Genomic DNA, 17,059 nt, shown 5'->3' with positions numbered 1-17,059 from the left:
ATATAATGATCAAATTACGAAGCTTACGGGGCATGAAAGAATTGTGGAGAATAAGGGCATAGCCTTAATGTGTTTTGAAATTTGTGACAGTATATCAACATAAATTGTGTTTTTTTGGTGATGTACTTGTAGCTCAGAAAAAGGTTACAGCTGTTTTATCCCTTTTCTGATTCATAGAAGTAGATGACCTGATGGCAGGATTTTATTGTATTATTACTGGCAATAGATGTAGGTGGGCTTATTAGCAGATGTAGGCTTAGTATCGAATAAACATTGTATTAGAACTAAAGAGTATATGTGTATCCCGGTAAATGTTAGTCTCAATTTACCGCTCAGCTTTGGTTGAGAGTTAGACTAATAACCCCTAGGGTCCTAAGCTCAAATCCTAGCGGGGTATTTAAATAAATAATGACCTCTGTTACATAAACATCACCAAAGTCGAGTGTAATTGGTTGTTCATCAATGTACATGAAACAAGGAAGAAAATGTCGACCATTTTCGTCATGTTAGCATATTTGACGTGAATGTCCTGTAGGTAAAGTATATCATTGATAATATCCGTTCTTATTTATGCAAAGATCGGCTAGCCTACAGGAAGATGTACATTTCTTTACAAGAAGCAGAACAGAAGTTGTTTTTTTTCAAACGCTACAGGTTAAGTGCGAAGATGATTTTTTTTTCGATAACAAGTATCAGTTTGTGCACCTGTCGGAACAGTTTAAGCTTTTAAATATTTCCAAATCAGGACAATGTCAATGGTCAGTCTTACAACTCCACATCCTGACCACACGCTACAGCTTACCCTGTCCGAGTGACACAAGGCCTGAGTTGTTGTTGTTGTTGTTGTTGTTGTTGTTGTTGTTGTTGTTGTTGTTGTTGGCAGTTTTTCGTCTCCTGAGGATTGCCTTCGCTTTATATACACACACTCAACAACAGTGTAGGCGTTTTGTCTGTTCTTGTCGGTAAAACCAAAACAAGTAAAGACTCGCTTCGGAAAATTGTCTACGGATATCGGATTGAATGAACGGATCGATTATCAAGTTGTTAATTGCATAATACTACCTTTTAAACGGTTAACCTGTTGCATCCAGTAATACATGTTATTGTTTTAGTTAATATGTTTGTCTTTTATTACTGTTAATTCGTGCAAGCGTCGGTTACTTTCGTGTCCATTCGCGTAAGCATCGGTTACTGTCGTTTTGCCAAATGTATATATCTAGCAGGCCCGGAATAGGCATACTATTGTTGGTTACATACTGTACATGTTGTGGACAATAACTGACCACTTGACCTGTGACATGCGCTGTTAAATTCTATTTTCCTTTCCCCGCCTAACCTTTTCCCTTTATTCTGATTTTGGGCTCGAATTGGAAAGACATTTTTCCTCATCTAACATTACTTTGATGTCCGCCGTACCATACACGGGGCATTTCGAAAGCTATAAAATCTATACGTGTACTGTGAATCGTCTGGTTCCGATTGGTTGTTTAAGAAAACCGTAAATCCCGACTATGCTACATGCTACATCCAGTAACGTTAACATTATTCCTAACCGAAAGAAAAACTGAGTGGAATATCAAACAACTATAAAAAGAATACTTGCAGGTTAAATCGTAATGTGTTCTAGCTATGTAAAAAGGGGCGTGGCTCCTGAATCATGCATGAAGGGAAGTAACTCTAATTAAAATGATTGTTTTTTTTCTAAACAGGTTAGTTTCCATTATCTGTATCGCAAATGTTTAACCCGATTACTTTGAGCAACATTTTTTTTCTACATTTCTAAAATTGGTCATCTGAGAAAATAAGAAGAGAGAGAAAAAGCAAGAAAAAAAAATCAAACAGAATGTTACAGAAAAAAAAAATGTTGTGCTCTTTAACATCTTAAAACTGGGACATTCATTTCAGGGTATATTTACAGTACGGTACAATATATATACATGACATGTTTGTACACTGTATACGTGAATTCTGTATCAATATATTATCTGAATATCTGTGGTTATGGATGAGCATGAATAATCAAATCAAATAATGGCTATATTAACCACAAATGTTAATGGATAAATTATTAGAATATTCTTCATATGTTGAATGCGAGTTTTATTTATATTGATCAAAAAACAATTATCTGGCCCGTGACATCTCTCTTAAAATCTGTCAATCATTCCAAGTCAGAGAATTGAGAAACCCATGATAATAGATATTAAAACTCTGAATATATTTCTTTTTACAAAGAATACACGATTGATGCAATGGAACTTGATTTTAGGAACAAAGTTATACTACAACTTAGTTCAGCTTATGAAGACTGTTCCTTAGATCACCTGTACACACAGGAGAGCCGGATGACGTGTAATTTATAGAAATAATGTTGGAATTCCTAACACGACATATTTATCAGGTTTTATTAGTTATATTGATGACCTCATAATAGTTTTAAGAGGTGACGAGTCAACATAATTATCACCCTGCGCATGTAATATACTTGTAGGCGGTCAGAAATTTCAGCTGTTTTTTCAAATGTTTCATAATATTCTCGATTTGTGAAGCAGTTTTTTTTTTTTTTCAATTTTTCCATAAAGACACACACACACGCATGTGTGTGTGTGTGTGTGTGTGTGTGTGTGTGTGTGTGTGTGTGTGTGTGTGTGTGTGTGTGTGTGTGTGTGTGTGTGTGTGTGTGTGTGTGTGTGTGTGTGTGTGTGTGTGTGTGTGTGTGTGTGTGTGTGAGGGTGTGTGTGAGGGTGTGCGTGTGTGTGTATGTGTGCAATCTTTCATGGTGCACGTCGATACAAAAGAAGTGCACCTAAAACACGTACCAAGTGAGTGGTTGACCAAAGTGGGAGTTGGAGAACTCACTTTTACATATTAACATTATCATATATGTAGATCATCTGTATTAGATATGTAGATTCTAATTGTTTTAGTTGTACTTTTGGGAGAAAAAATATATACTAATAATTGTCCATGAGAAAACGTTACTATGGTATTTGTACCAAAGAAAAAATCCTATTACTCTTCTTTGAGAAGCATCTTTATTCAGCTATACATGTTTGGCTTTAACCTATTGTGTATATCCACTACATGTTCTTGTAGTGACTGGGAAAGCTGTACAGAAAAAGTTTAATGAAAAACATTGCTTAAAGGAAATTTCTGATCTGTGAATTCAAAATGGCAAAAGAGGATAGCTGTTTACCGAAGGTAATAACAGGTCAAGAGATATAAGATATATTTTATGTAAAAAAGAAACTGAATATCCATATCGAATAGCCTGGACCATGTATCAACCTGATACCTTTCATTATCTCTAAAAATCTTAAAACGGCATTTCTGATTAGGAGCATCCTCGATACTTCAGGTTTTACGACCACTTTCTTTCTCTGTACCCTCGCAATTTCATGGCACAAGCGAAGTAATTTGATTGGTTCCTGTAGAAAAAACTGACCAATTACATGCTGATACGCTCCATTTGAAGAAATCCATCAGAATATAACTGCTGCTGTTCGTTTTATTGGAAACAGTTGCATAACTCGGGAAATCTTTCGATATTAACACAGAAGCAAACTCCAAATCGGCCCCAAAAGTCTACTTGTAAAGACAATTAAAATTTTAATGGTATGAAAACAAAACCTTTTATTTAAGAAAATTAAAATGTTTAATTTTTATGCATTTATTCTAGGCTAAGATAAATGTTTTTTTTGTTTACATCAGCCTTTAAAATGCTAGAGAATCCAATCCGTTTAACATTTGAAATTTTTAAAGAGTTTCGGTGACCCTTTGTCTTGGTTCGATGGTTTATTCTGAAATACTGCAGTCAAAATGTTTATAGTGTACGGTATCCTGTCCTGGGGAATATTAATATTTAGTTGAGCGCGGAACGAGATCGCGAATATTCATAATGTGCCTATTTATTTATTTATTTATTTATTTATTTATTTATTTATTTATTATCTTCAAGTGACATTTGGATTAATATGATATAATCATGAAATTGTCATACGATATTCCTCCTCTTCCCATTCAGTTTTATTGCAAACGGATGTGTAATTACACTTCGAATTAGGTAAGTTTAGCAAAATATCATTATTTTCTTGGTCCCAACTTAAGCAAAAACAACACATACACATGTTTTATTTATTTATTTATTTATTTATTTATTTATTTATTTATTTATTTATTTATTGGTAGTGAGGGTTTTGTCCTATTGCAACATACAAAGCAATAATTATCAGGGAAAATGAATGGGGGGAATATGCTGCTGCAATTAATGCCAAACACCGACTCAACTAAATAGAGGGTCTAGCAGGATATCATTTGCAGGAAAAATATAGAGTAGTCGTTCTTTGGTCTCCGTAGTTTGTGTCATTCACACAAGTCCACAATAGCGCTGTACGTTTTGTTCCGGTGTTGAAGGACGTCGAAAATGGAATACTAGGGTATCGAAAGGTACCGTGATCTGTGGTATCGTGTTCTTATTGCAGGTTTAGCAAAATGCGGATCCTTCTCTGGGCAAATAGGAACATAGTTCCGTGTTTGAAGCGGAAGGTAGGCCCCGTCAATGGCTTATTCAAATCACATGTACCGGCGGCGAGTCTTGTTTCCATCACCGACCCAGAATATGCCAGTCGGCCTCCGCGAATGACACCACATCCATATGAAAGCAAACCAATCAGGTTCCCTCAGGTTTTCACAAATAAAACAGTCAACAGATTAGATGAAAACTCCAAGCTGATAGTTGTAGAAGGAAATATTGGAATTGAGAAAGAAGAGTTTGGAAGAACAATCGCTAAAGAGTTCGGTATGAAATTCATTCCCGAATACAAAGAAGAAGAATATTTCTTTACTGATCGAGGGTTTGACATCAGAGAAACAAATGAGCAAGTCACAGATAAGATAAAATACTGGGACATGGAAATGTTGTATTCGAGCAAGAATCCCAAGGATGCTCACCATTTCCTTAGAACCCAACTAGAACTGTACAAGGGAAAATTTGAAAGATACCGAGAAGCAGTGAGCCATATATGGAATACAGGTAATATTCACAAAAAGGGAAAGTTGATTCAAATTTGCAGAAATAGTAGCTTATTGTTATAAAAGGAGCGAATCAGTTTTGATTACAGCTTGTACATATGATTGTTTTAAATACGTATACAGACTCGGGTAGTCAGCTGATGGAACATGCTCTTTTAAATTTCAATTCAGTAACAAGGGTTCATTCTATGATAATTAGAAATGATAGGATAAGCAGATGATGTATGTGTGAAACATCTGATGTATTCTATCATTTGTAACAACTTGATGTGATTCAGCTGTGGATTATCTTTCTGAAAATTGTTCTGTAGGAAATACTGGAAAACAAAGAGAGGTAAAACGGGTTATCAAGAGTGGATTAACAGGGTATCAATAATGGTCAGATGGTATATCAAGTGTAGATAAATGAGTTATAAAGAATGGTGAAAGGAGTTATCAAGAGTGATAAAATGGGTTGTCAAGAGTAGTCAAATGGGCAATATTATTGTCAGTACATGAACATGTTCTCAAGAGCATGCTTGCATTTACTGTTTACCGATATTTGATTTATTGTTTATTAATGATTTCAACAGGTCAGGGAGTCGTTATGATCAGAAGTGTTTTCAGTGACCTGGTCTTTGCCAAAGCATTGAGGAAGAGTGGAGTGCTGACTCCCAAAGGTAAGTTCTGTAAAATCAGGATTCTTTTGTGATTGTTATATTTTGAACCCCCTGAATCTACCAGTTCATATATCGATAAAGTGATGATTAGATAAAATTATACGGATTGTCTACAAGTGCATTTCATGAGCAGATTTTTTAAATCAAATGCCAATGAAAATGTTGATATTCGTAAAACCACACAGTAAATGTCCTTAAGTAACTATAAATATATATAGTTTCATTGATGGAAATATCATAAGGTTGCATTCAAAGGTTTGCTGTCAAAACTAGCTGTTAGATTTATCATCTAGAGTGTTGGCCAACATAATATCAGATGAAGATTTAAAGTTTGTAGTTTGATGCTCCCTTGCCGTGATGGTTTATTTTCTCAGGAAACTGATCGGTCTGTCCTGATGTTATTGTGTCCATGGGCAAGACACTTAACCATAATTGGCCTGGATGGCATGTGAAAAACCTCATATATGTTGTTCAGCTACTACAAGGAGACCTCACCTGTTCATAGGGAAATAATCCTAACAGAAAGAAAAAAAAAAAAGAAATATGTGAATTATTTTCTAGGAAAGAATTATGAAGATATTTATCTTTCTTCTAAAGGGTGGAAAATAGAGTTCAAGGTTATTTGTCTCGAAAGGAAAGGACAAATATGCATTACCTAGCTAGAGATATAGATACAAATTGTCTTTAAAGGAATTTCAATTTAAATAAAATCAAATTTAGGTCTGAGATACTATCAGTGTAAACTTCAAACAACTAAATCAAGCATTACTTATTTCTGATTGGTGTAAAATACAAATGTAATAACTTTTTTGTAGCTCTCATCTCTTACCTCTTGATCATTTTGATTGCAGGTTTCCAGCATTATCTACGTGTCTACTACAACACACAGGTGGAGCTCATCAGTCCACATATGTTTGTTTACCTTGATGCTCCTACATCATACTGCATGGAACAGATCAAGAAGAGAGGAAGAGTAAGATTATCCAAGACTTAATGTCGATTTAAAATATAAAATTAGAGTCTCGTATTGTTCTCTCATGTTGTTGAGAAACACATCATTTTGTGTGTCATAAATCAAGAAGTACTGGACTGATCTTACTCAAATTTCATTTTATATGTAGGTTTCCTTTCATCCCTAGTTGTCCATTTTTATGCTCCTGCAAAATTTAAATGGGACATAGAATCGCTGCTTTGTCTGTTTGCCCACATTTAAGCAAAGATGATGAAACTTGGTGTATGCATTGGTCATACTAATGTGATGTGCAATGTACCAAATTCAGGTCCTTCAACCTCATAATAATAGTTATTGCCTTTGCTAAATTCCATAACTTTGCTTGCATTTACGGTAGGTTATCCAGGGTTTTCCATAAGAGCCGGTCGCTGGCCAATTTGACCGGCTACTTTGATCATTTGGCCACCTACACCAATCCAGTTCCGTAATAATGTTCCGTACACGACAACACGTACACGGCAGGCCAGCCTCCTACTTTCACTACACAGCCTACTACTAACAAAATTATGGAAAACCCTGTAATTGAAACTTGGTGGATGTATTAATCATACTAAGATGGCAGTGTTCAGGGCCTGCAACTCCATAAGTACAGAATTATTGCCCTTTGTTAAAATTTTGTGTCATGAGCATAGCTTTGCTTGCATTAAAACTAGGAGCATTAATTTGTTGTAAATATTGGTCATATGAAGGAGAATATGCAGTATACCAAATTTATGGCCAGCAACCCCTTAATTACAGCATCATTGCCCTTTGTTAAGATTTGTCATGCGAACTTGTTTTAGGGGAGCATTTATCAGTTCCACTGATACTCTTTTTTCTACTTTTAGACTGATCATAAAAGCAAAATGGCTAACAGGTCGCCATATAGGATTTTGTTAATGAAAGTTTGTTATTGCTATAAGGACTTGAGGATCTTTCTAATACTTCGTCATTTATAGGTTCACCTTCCTCCTTAGTTATGCTCTTGTGATTTTGAAAAATATTTGTAGAAAAACAAATGGCTGACAGAAGCAGAGAAACTTCTTCTCTGGGTCATATATAATATATAAACAGTTTAGATTAAAACAATGTAATCCAAAGAACTTCATAAGAGAATTTAGATATCACTGAGCTTTATGACTGCTGAACAGTGGTGGTATCTATTTTTAGAAAGCTTATTTACATAAACACATCTCATGAAATTAATTTCTTTGTCATACTCTGCATTGCCAACCCTGTAAATTTATATTAAACAGGCTTGTCATATGAAAAAATTTCTTGTCTTCAGCCCTGGGAAGTGAACAGCACAATTCTGACAGAAAAGTTTCTCCGTGATGTAGAGGACACCTACCAAGCTGATGTCTTTCCTCAGTTTAGGTAGGTACAATCCTAAATACTCACCTGTCTTACAGACCTTCATTTATCTCATGCAGCCATTCAATCTTATGATCTTCTGTCACAGCTATACTCGCAAACTTCAAAGTCACAAAATGTCATCTGAAAAATTGTATAGTGTTTCAACAATTCCTCTGTGGTCACATTATCCTCACACTGTCATTTCTCACAATGGTCACATTGTCATCACACTGTCATTTCCACACTGGTCACATTATCCTCACACTGTCATTTCCACCATGGTCACATCCTCCTCACACTGTCATTTCCACCATGGTCACATTATCCTCACACTGTCATTTCCACCATGGTCACATTATCCTCACACTGTCATTTCCACACTGGTCACATTATCCTCACACTGTCATTTCCACACTGGTCACATTATCCTCACACTGTCATTTCCACACTGGTCACATTATCTTCACACTGTCATTTCCACACTGGTCACATTATCCTCACACTGTCATTTCCACACTGGTCACATTATCCTCACACTGTCATTTCCACCATGGTCACATTATCCTCACACTGTCATTTCCACCATGGTCACATTATCATCACACTGCCCTCATGCTATCCTGGTATTGTCTTAATTGTCCTCAGACTGTTCCCTTACCATCCTCAAATGTTCTTACACAATTTCCACACTGTCCACAATCTGTCTTTACACTGTCCTCAGACAGCTCTCACAGCATTCCCTCATCCCCAGGAAATAGTACTCATGACATTAAGAAACACACAATTGTATGGGAGTGGAGCTTTAATTTGAATCTGAATATGTTGACAGTAAAATCACATATAAGCTACATAATTTATAAAATCAATGCTTTTTATCATGACAGGGAACTGTCTGAGATGAAAACCTATGACATGACAAGTCCACTGAACTATGAGTTGGTAAGTATAACTCTGTACATATTGACCTTTGATCTCTCAAGTGTACTTGCATACCGATATACAGTAACCCAGAAAATGTTTGACCTTCAAATTCATTGGTCGTGTTATTTTTGTGGTGATCATAAGTGTACAGTCACACTGCAACAACTGTTACTTCAAAATGAGGGTACTTAACCTCCAAAATTAGTGAAGTTCAAGACTCCCAATTTCAAATGCTCTCCTATATATATTTACACTGTTAGGGATACACAACCACATCATCAAGGTCATTTGGTCAAATTTGTTGATTGCTTCAAATGACTTCTTCCAACTAACCAAACAGCGCAGAAGCTTGGTATTTGGCTTATAGTTTCCTAGGATGAAACCCGACAAAGTTTTGGAAAGAAATGACTTAGCCCATATTCATGGTCACAGAGGTGAAAATTTGTTAAAACCTCAAAACAACTTCTGATGACTAACCAAAATGTGCAGAAGCATGGTATTTGGCTTATAGGTTCCTAGGATGAAACCCGACAAAGTTTTGGAAAGAAATGACTTAGCCCATATTCATGGTCACAGAGGTGAAAATTTGTTAAAACCTCAAAACAACTTCTGATGACTAACCAAAATGTGCAGAAGCATGGTATTTGGCTTATAGGTTCCTAGGATGAAGCCTGACAAGGTTTCCAAAAACCTGTAAAAAAATCGAAAGTCTGATAATTATGATATTTCATGGGGAAAAAAGACGTGTAGAGTTGAGTCTCAGAAACTGTTTGTCGTGGAAATTGGTTACAAATTAATAGGATGTAACAACTTTGAATGCAATTGGTGTACAAGTGGTGTATTTCTAATGAACCCATTTCTGTTTTTTAATTTTTAATGCCGTTTGGCCTCTTGATTGGTAAATCTGATGATATTGCTATTTTTATCATTATAAGCTTTGCCCTTTTTTATTGGTAGATCATTGAAGATCTGAATGAGACCAGTTTGGATGGGCCAAAAGTGAATGAAGACACCAAGTTTATGGAATGGGAACCACCAGCAGGTGTTGATATGAGTGTCCTCCGCTACGAGTGAGTAAACTTTGAATGACTTCTGATTCACCATAGCTACCACAGCCCTAACCCAATCCTAAAGCAAATGTATCCTTTTTAATTCTTTTTGGATCACCCGAGACAAAGTTTCAGGGTGACCTATTACGATTGCCTTTTTGCCCAGAGTCATAAACATTTTCGACTTCTTCTGGAAAACTCCTGAACCAATTTCAATGAAACAATTCTTATAAAAACCTTCCCTGGCCAAAGGCGCGCCAGAATTGTAAATTGTATGGTACCCAACTCCAAAGGGCCTGAGGTGCAGGGTTAAAAAGGGTTAGATTGATTGAAACTTTGAAAATTTTCATTTCAAATCCCAGGTATGGTAGAATCAAATACTCTTCATGTATGAAAAAGGCCTTCAGATGCTTGACCAAATTTGTAAATATCATGACCCCAGGGTCTCACATTTCCTCCCTGGGGAGGGGGTAAAACTCACTGTAGTTAATAAAGGAAAATTTTATAAAAAAAAAATTATAGGACATTTTTAACATTTTTTTTCATTTTCTTTTAGAACATGATAAGAAATATTAGAATAAGCAGACAGTTTGATGAGCTGCACATATTGACCTTGGCTGACCCCTAGGGGCAGATGGGCATGGTCAAAATGGGTCAAATTTGTTGAACTTTCAAAAATGTTCTTCTCAATACCCAGATAAAGTAGAACCAAATACTCTTCATGGATGGAAGTGTCGTACGGTGCTTTACCAAAACTAAATTTCATGGCGCAAGGATCTCACGTTTATCCTCAGGGAGGGGGTAAAATTTACTGTAGGTTTGTATAGGAAAGTTACTCGTTTGAGCATAATTTATTTTATTTTCTTTTCTAGGTTAGAATTATTATTATAAGATGACATAGCTGGGTTTTCCATAATTTTATTAGTAGTATGCTGTGTAGTGAAAGTAGGAGGCTGGCCTGCCGTGTACGTGTAGTCATGTACGGAACATTATTACGGAACTGGATTGGTGTAGGCGGCCAAATGATCAAAGTAGCCGGTCAAATTGGCCGGCGACCGGCTCTTTTGGAAAACCCTGCATAGGATGCACATATTGACCTGTTCTAATCGCTAGGGGCTCGTGGGTGTGACAAAAGATAGGTTAAATGAACTGAAATTTCAAAAATGTTCTACTGTTGAGGAATGGAAGATTTTATATAGGAAATTAGATTTTTGAGTGTAATTTCTTTTAATTAAAACCTGGTTAAAAGCCTTAGCTTGAGACAGCAGTTAATGTTTTGCACAGTTTAAATTTGTATTAGGTGTGTAATGATGTTAAAGTAATCCTTACTTATCTGTGACATATCACATGAAGCGTTTTAACTTAGGCAACTGTTAAGGCCCTTGTCCCTCTTGTTAAGCCCCTTGTCTCTCTTGTTAAGCTTACCCGAACTATTCCTTTCGGGCTTCATCTGTAAAATTTTCTTGTCCTGTTCTAAGTAAGTTTTCTGTGAATGGTGAGTGCAGGGTGTTTTAAGGGAAAATGATATTCATGATGGCTGCCATTAATTCAATATGTCATGTTATCAAAGTAAAATATGACCTCCATAGCCGATATCACCATATCAGTCAGGAAAAGTATATAGATTTCTATTTATGGGCTAGATATCTTAAGACTTAAGCTTTATTTGGAATGATTTTTGGAATTATGTCCACATTATTACGGGAAAAATGTTAATAAAATCTTGAATCATTTCAATGTGTGGTTGAATTCTAATTGTAACTTTTGTCTGTGTTAAACTGGATAAACCTATTAGCCAGGATTTGCTAAACTGTGAATAAACCTATTGCAAGGATTTGTTAAACTGTAAACAAATCTATTGCCAGGAGTTGCTGGAACAGTCAAGTAAATCAAATAAAAAGCAAGCCTACAATGTATTAGAGTTCTTTCCATGGGTGGTTAGAATAGTAGAACCAGGTAGTAAATAGGTGAATAGATTTTAGAGACATTAAAAATGAAATACAAATTTAACAAGGGAAGTAACTCACATTTTATTGAATACATTACCAAAATACATTTATTTGATTAAGGCTATTTCCATCTCTCCCAACCCAAGACTCCAGATTTTGTTTAGGGATATCACCAAATGAATTTAATTGATGATTTGTGTAGAAGGAATAAGAACCATGGATAGAGACCAGATTTATTTTGGAGTCTGAGTGTCAGGTAAATGTTTTACTGGAATAGCCCTGAGACATGCACAAACACAAATACATCCTATCAAATGTAAACATGCACATACAGTATTTCTGTTAACTACCATCATTATTGTGTACAATAATTATGTTTGTATAAGACAGAAGGCTCTTGAAGTTCTTCTTCATTCCTTTATGCCTTGAAAGTTCACGAACTTGAGTTACGGTATTAGCTCTCCTTTTGCTTTTTAATGTAATAGTTGTGAAAATGTTAAACTATTTAAATAAAATGTCATACATGAGATTCCCCTTGTATGAGATATGGAAACAAATATGAGATTCTGTTTATCTTTTCTACATTCAACTGAAGGAAAAGATGTTTTATTGGACTGATCACAAATTGTAAATTGACAATAATTCTCACTCTCCAATGGATATATCTCTCTCTTTGGTGACTGACTCAATGAAGATTTGATGTCAAAAGCTGAATGTTCAGTCTACCACAGAGTGATAAGAGCATCATATCACATGTTTTATAACAAACATATTTTTATGGATGTTTTTATTCAAAACAGGATCCATATATTTTGTACATCATCATCAGAACATTATCATGATTGAGGCAGCAGAAAGAATCTTGGCAGCAAAAAAAAATCATTAATTACCAGCAGGCCAGGTTCATAGGATTAAATTTTGTGTTTTTTTTTTTAAAAAAAAAAGCTATTTGGTGACGACATCATTCACAGATAAATATAGCTCAATAAAGCTACTTATACTGGTCTTATCGTTTTGTGAACATATTAATTTGTGGCTAAAGAGTACTCATAAATTCCAACAAAAACTAAATCCCCTACAAAATGATGCAGTTTTATAGTAGGTATTTAAATCATGTGATGATAATTAGTCTCACTTCCTTTTATAGGTATGGAAAGAATTATCAGTGGTTCTGGGACAAGATGTTTGAGGAAATTGTTACTCCTACAGATATATCAGAACTCAATTATGATGCAGACGAAATTGTAGAAGTAGAAACCATAATTAACGAGGTAAGTAAAAAACATTTAGAACCTTGCTGTCAACTGAACTTAGAGTTGTTTTGTTAATTTCATTTAGAGTTGTATAGTCATCTGAATTTTGGTCATACTGTCAACTGAATTTAAAGTGTACCCTTATTGTTTTGCTATATTAAGTTATAAAATATTGTGATTTATCTGAAGTGCACACTTTTGACTCGTCAGCGATCACTTAAATATGGGTAGTCCACATCTGTTACATCACAAGTTCAACACTGTTAAAACAAAGATAATTAGTATATCAGTGAACTATCTAATCCTTACACATTTCATTAATTAGTGTCTTTCTTCAAGTCCTTATACATTTCTCTATTATCATGACTAAGGATATTGTCGTAAAATGGAAAATAGGGAGACACATAACCTACATCAATCCACAAACTACCTTCAGGTGCAAGTTACACTTGACCAACCTGCTGACATTCTTTTGATCTCATACCGTGACACAGGTGTATATTGGGCCACTAGCCCCGACAGCACATGACACAAGCATGTTTAGTGTTATATACCTGTACACATATTTCACAACAAATTAGACTAAGGGAGTGAACCGAGGTGATTTTTCTTTAAAACCCTACTCCTCTTTCATACCTGGATGGACTTCAACCAAATTTGGTCTGATGCATCCTTGGATGAAGTTAATCATTTTTTGGATTTAAATTTTGATTTGACCCCTAGGGGTCTAGGGACAGGGCCTGAAAGAGGTAGGTTATTAGAGTATTTAAAACCCTACTCCTCCTTTGTACTACTCCTTTTTAATGCTTGAATAGATTTCAATCAAATTTGGTCTGAAACATCATTAAGGATGGGGAATAATATCTTTAATTCAGAAATTTTGTATCGACCCCTAGGGATTTTGGGGCGGGACCCCCCAAAGTGAAAGTAAGACAACGTGTTGCTTCAAAACATTTCTCCTTTTTAATGCTTGAATGGTTTTCAACCAAATTTGGTCTGAAACATCATGGAGAGCGGAGAGCTATTTCTGAACTTCAGAAAATTTATTTAATTCAGAGGGACAGGGGGGCGGGCCCTAGGGCGGGCCCCAAATAGGGAAGCTAGACAGGTTTTGATTGAAAATGCAAATCTTTCTTAATACTTGATTGTATTTCAGGCCAATTTAGTCTTATATATTATGGAGAGTGGGGAATCATTTCTGATATTTAAAAAATTGATTTGATCCCAAATTAATAGGAATGACCTTGGTCTGCTTGAAAGGTCACAGGGACCAAATATGTTAAAATCTTTAAATAACTTCTCCTCAATAACCAAAAGGCCATGGGTGATGATATTAAGCCTGAAGCATGCTAGGATGAAGGGCCAGAAACTTTGTTAATGACATTGACCCACTTTCATGGGTTCGAATCCTGGAATGGACTTGAAAAAGGATGGGGTGACCTGCAGACCACATTGGTTTGCCTTGGGTATGGGATCACTTACTGGACCATGCTGGTTTTCCTCCTGTACTCAGCTTTCCTCCTACAGTAAGACCCATCCCACACTTCCAACCAGGCCAACAAGTGAGATTCATATAAATTTGAATAAATATTAAAGTTAACTTTTTCTTTTTTAAAAAAAGTGTGTTTTTTTAATACTTAAACTTTGTTACAAAGACTTTCTTATTTTATATTTCAGCATGCAGGACATAAATATGAACACTACTACGACCCAAAAACCCAGAAGTACTAAGGTCGTTTTGTCTTAGAAAGGGAAAATGAAACCACTGGAGGAGAAAGAGTAATCTTTATCATTACAGGAAGTGTTTATAGAATAAATACTAAAGTTACATCTTGCTGAAACAGATTAACTTTGACAGCCATTTGGAGTAAACTTATCATAGTGGTGTGAATGGATGTATATATGAAAGAATTATTTTGTGGAATTTGAAATAGAATTGGTTTGTAATAAATCTGTTATGGATTGATATGTGTTGTATTTGTGACAAGTTACTCAAAAAATATCAGATACTTTAAAATCATTCCTTTTCCTGGGGGATTTTATTTTTTGTTGAATTGGTAGATACTGAATTCAACTAATTTATATGTTAACCAAGTGATTAACAAGTAAAAGTTGGATAATGGTACTAATGGATTTTGTGAACAAAGTCAATCCATGAAATCAAGTGCCAACAAAAACCATGAAATTTCAACCCCCAGGTAAATATATGATATTAGAGCAACACAAATTTTGAAAAGTCATCACAGAATTAAAGTTTTGTATTCTATGAGCAGTCACATGTGTCTGGTTACCAGCCCACTCAGGACTATTGAGGCTCTGCAGGAATACCAACAAAGTCTGTATAATTGTCCTGTAATAAATCTATGTCATGAGTCTTAAACCCCATTCATACGACGCGATTTGCATACCTCAGTTTATTTTACACATATGTAAATTTACTTACATGTGCAATTTTTTGTCGTATGAACTGATTCGCTCATATGCAAATTCTGCACAGTTGAGTAAACTTGCACCTGGTCAGGATTAGGTGCAAATTAACTTTTGCATACATTTTGTCGCAAATTATTTGCTCCCGTGTGCATTGGCGTAGCCAGGATCTAAAGTTGGGGGGGGGGGCAAAAATTTGGCAGCGCCAAAGGCGCGAAGCTTTGGGGAGGGGCTCCATTTCCTGCATTTTGAGCCTATTTTGAAGGAAAATAACGACACAATAATACTGGGATAAGTCGATATAATGTATTGAAATAAAAGAAAGTTAGAAAAGATACAAATGGAAACTAAATAATGTCGGACTACATGTACCTCCCCCCCCCACCCCCCCCATACAAAAAAAACTCAACGGATTTACACGTTTCACAAAAGTCATCTTTGAGACAAATTTTGTCGTATGAACACGCAGCAAATTTACTTATGTAAGTATTTTGTCGTGTGTATTGCATCAGTCTCTATTTTAAGCGTTGTTATGGTTGTGTGTACTTCGGCGGGAATAATATGTCTGTAAATATGACGCCTTTCAAACGAGCAAACGAATTTTCAATGGTCATTCGTGCTCTACTTAAACGATAGTTGAAAGTAGACTGAGTTTCTGTAATGGTAGATATGTTGTTCAAAGGATACGCTGAGTCGCCAAGAAGAACTATTGGCAAAGTTCTTTCCCCAAATGGCTTTCGCCACTCTGGAAACAAAGAGCCATTATCTCCTTTGAGATAAATTCCCGAATTGACATCGTGGACCCTTCCTGGCCATCCTATATTTATGTCTCCCAAAGATATAGCTGGGGTCGCAAACACCCTGCAAAACCCTTTCCAGTTCAAGTAGTCTCTATGGGAATGCTAAGGAGCTATGCTGGGCAAATGCGTTAAGAATGTTTCCTTTTCATCGAAAATTCTCATACCAATCTTCGTCCTTAAAGTCATTAAGTACGATTCTGTCGTACCATTCAGTGGATCGGACTTTCCTTCTAGTTTCCTTGATTTGGGAACATCCAATAGCTAGTCCTATGCCCAAATAGCAAGGGAATACCCTTTTTCTGTGAAAATTCACCAGTCTGAATCGGTCCATCTCCTTATTTCAAATCGCAATTTGGGATTTACTGACGGTACATCATAAATCTCTTATGAACGCATAGCAAATTAACTTTTATTTATGTGTGTAAATTTACTCATATGTAAATATATATGTATAAGCAAATTTTCGTCGTATGAATGGGGTTTATGATAAGAGTATTTCATTGTTCTCAAAGTTGCAGGTTTGATTTCAGAATCCACCATCATGTGTGAAAAAGCCTAGAGTAATTAATTTTATTTCACCCTACAGCTGATCTGATCCAGGCTTCAGTATAGTGAACCTAAAG

The 17,059-nt window shown here is 35.7% G+C and overlaps 1 protein-coding gene across 1 annotated transcript; it reads left to right on the top strand.

Moving 5' to 3' along the window:
• The first annotated feature begins 4,403 nt into the window (after positions 1-4,403).
• On the top strand, positions 4,404-15,177 carry LOC132545260 (NADH dehydrogenase [ubiquinone] 1 alpha subcomplex subunit 10, mitochondrial-like). Its single transcript, XM_060208934.1, has 8 exons — positions 4,404-5,032; positions 5,604-5,690; positions 6,542-6,663; positions 7,970-8,058; positions 8,922-8,976; positions 9,916-10,028; positions 13,104-13,227; positions 14,887-15,177. The coding sequence occupies exons 1-8, from the start codon at positions 4,492-4,494 to the stop codon at positions 14,938-14,940; spliced, it is 1,185 nt and encodes a 394-aa protein (XP_060064917.1). The 5' UTR covers positions 4,404-4,491; the 3' UTR covers positions 14,941-15,177.
• Positions 15,178-17,059: the final 1,882 nt, after the last annotated feature.

The sequence above is a fragment of the Ylistrum balloti genome, unplaced genomic scaffold (assembly GCF_031769215.1).
Source record: "Ylistrum balloti isolate Yb309-2 unplaced genomic scaffold, AGI_CSIRO_Ybal_v1 Utg369836, whole genome shotgun sequence".
NCBI classification, from domain to species: Eukaryota; Metazoa; Mollusca; class Bivalvia; order Pectinida; family Pectinidae; genus Ylistrum; species Ylistrum balloti.
The sequence above is the reverse complement of the archived record's forward strand: the minus strand, read 5'-3'. Positions and strand labels throughout refer to the sequence as shown.

Coding starts and splice junctions, on each gene's coding strand:
- LOC132545260 (XM_060208934.1), top strand. CDS start 4,492: ATGCGGATCCTTCTCTGGGCAAATAGGAACATAGTTCCGTGTTTGAAG. Junction 6,664..7,969: donor AGATCAAGAAGAGAGGAAGA/GTAAGATTATCC, acceptor TCTTGTCTTCAG/CCCTGGGAAGTGAACAGCAC. Junction 8,059..8,921: donor GATGTCTTTCCTCAGTTTAG/GTAGGTACAATC, acceptor TTATCATGACAG/GGAACTGTCTGAGATGAAAA.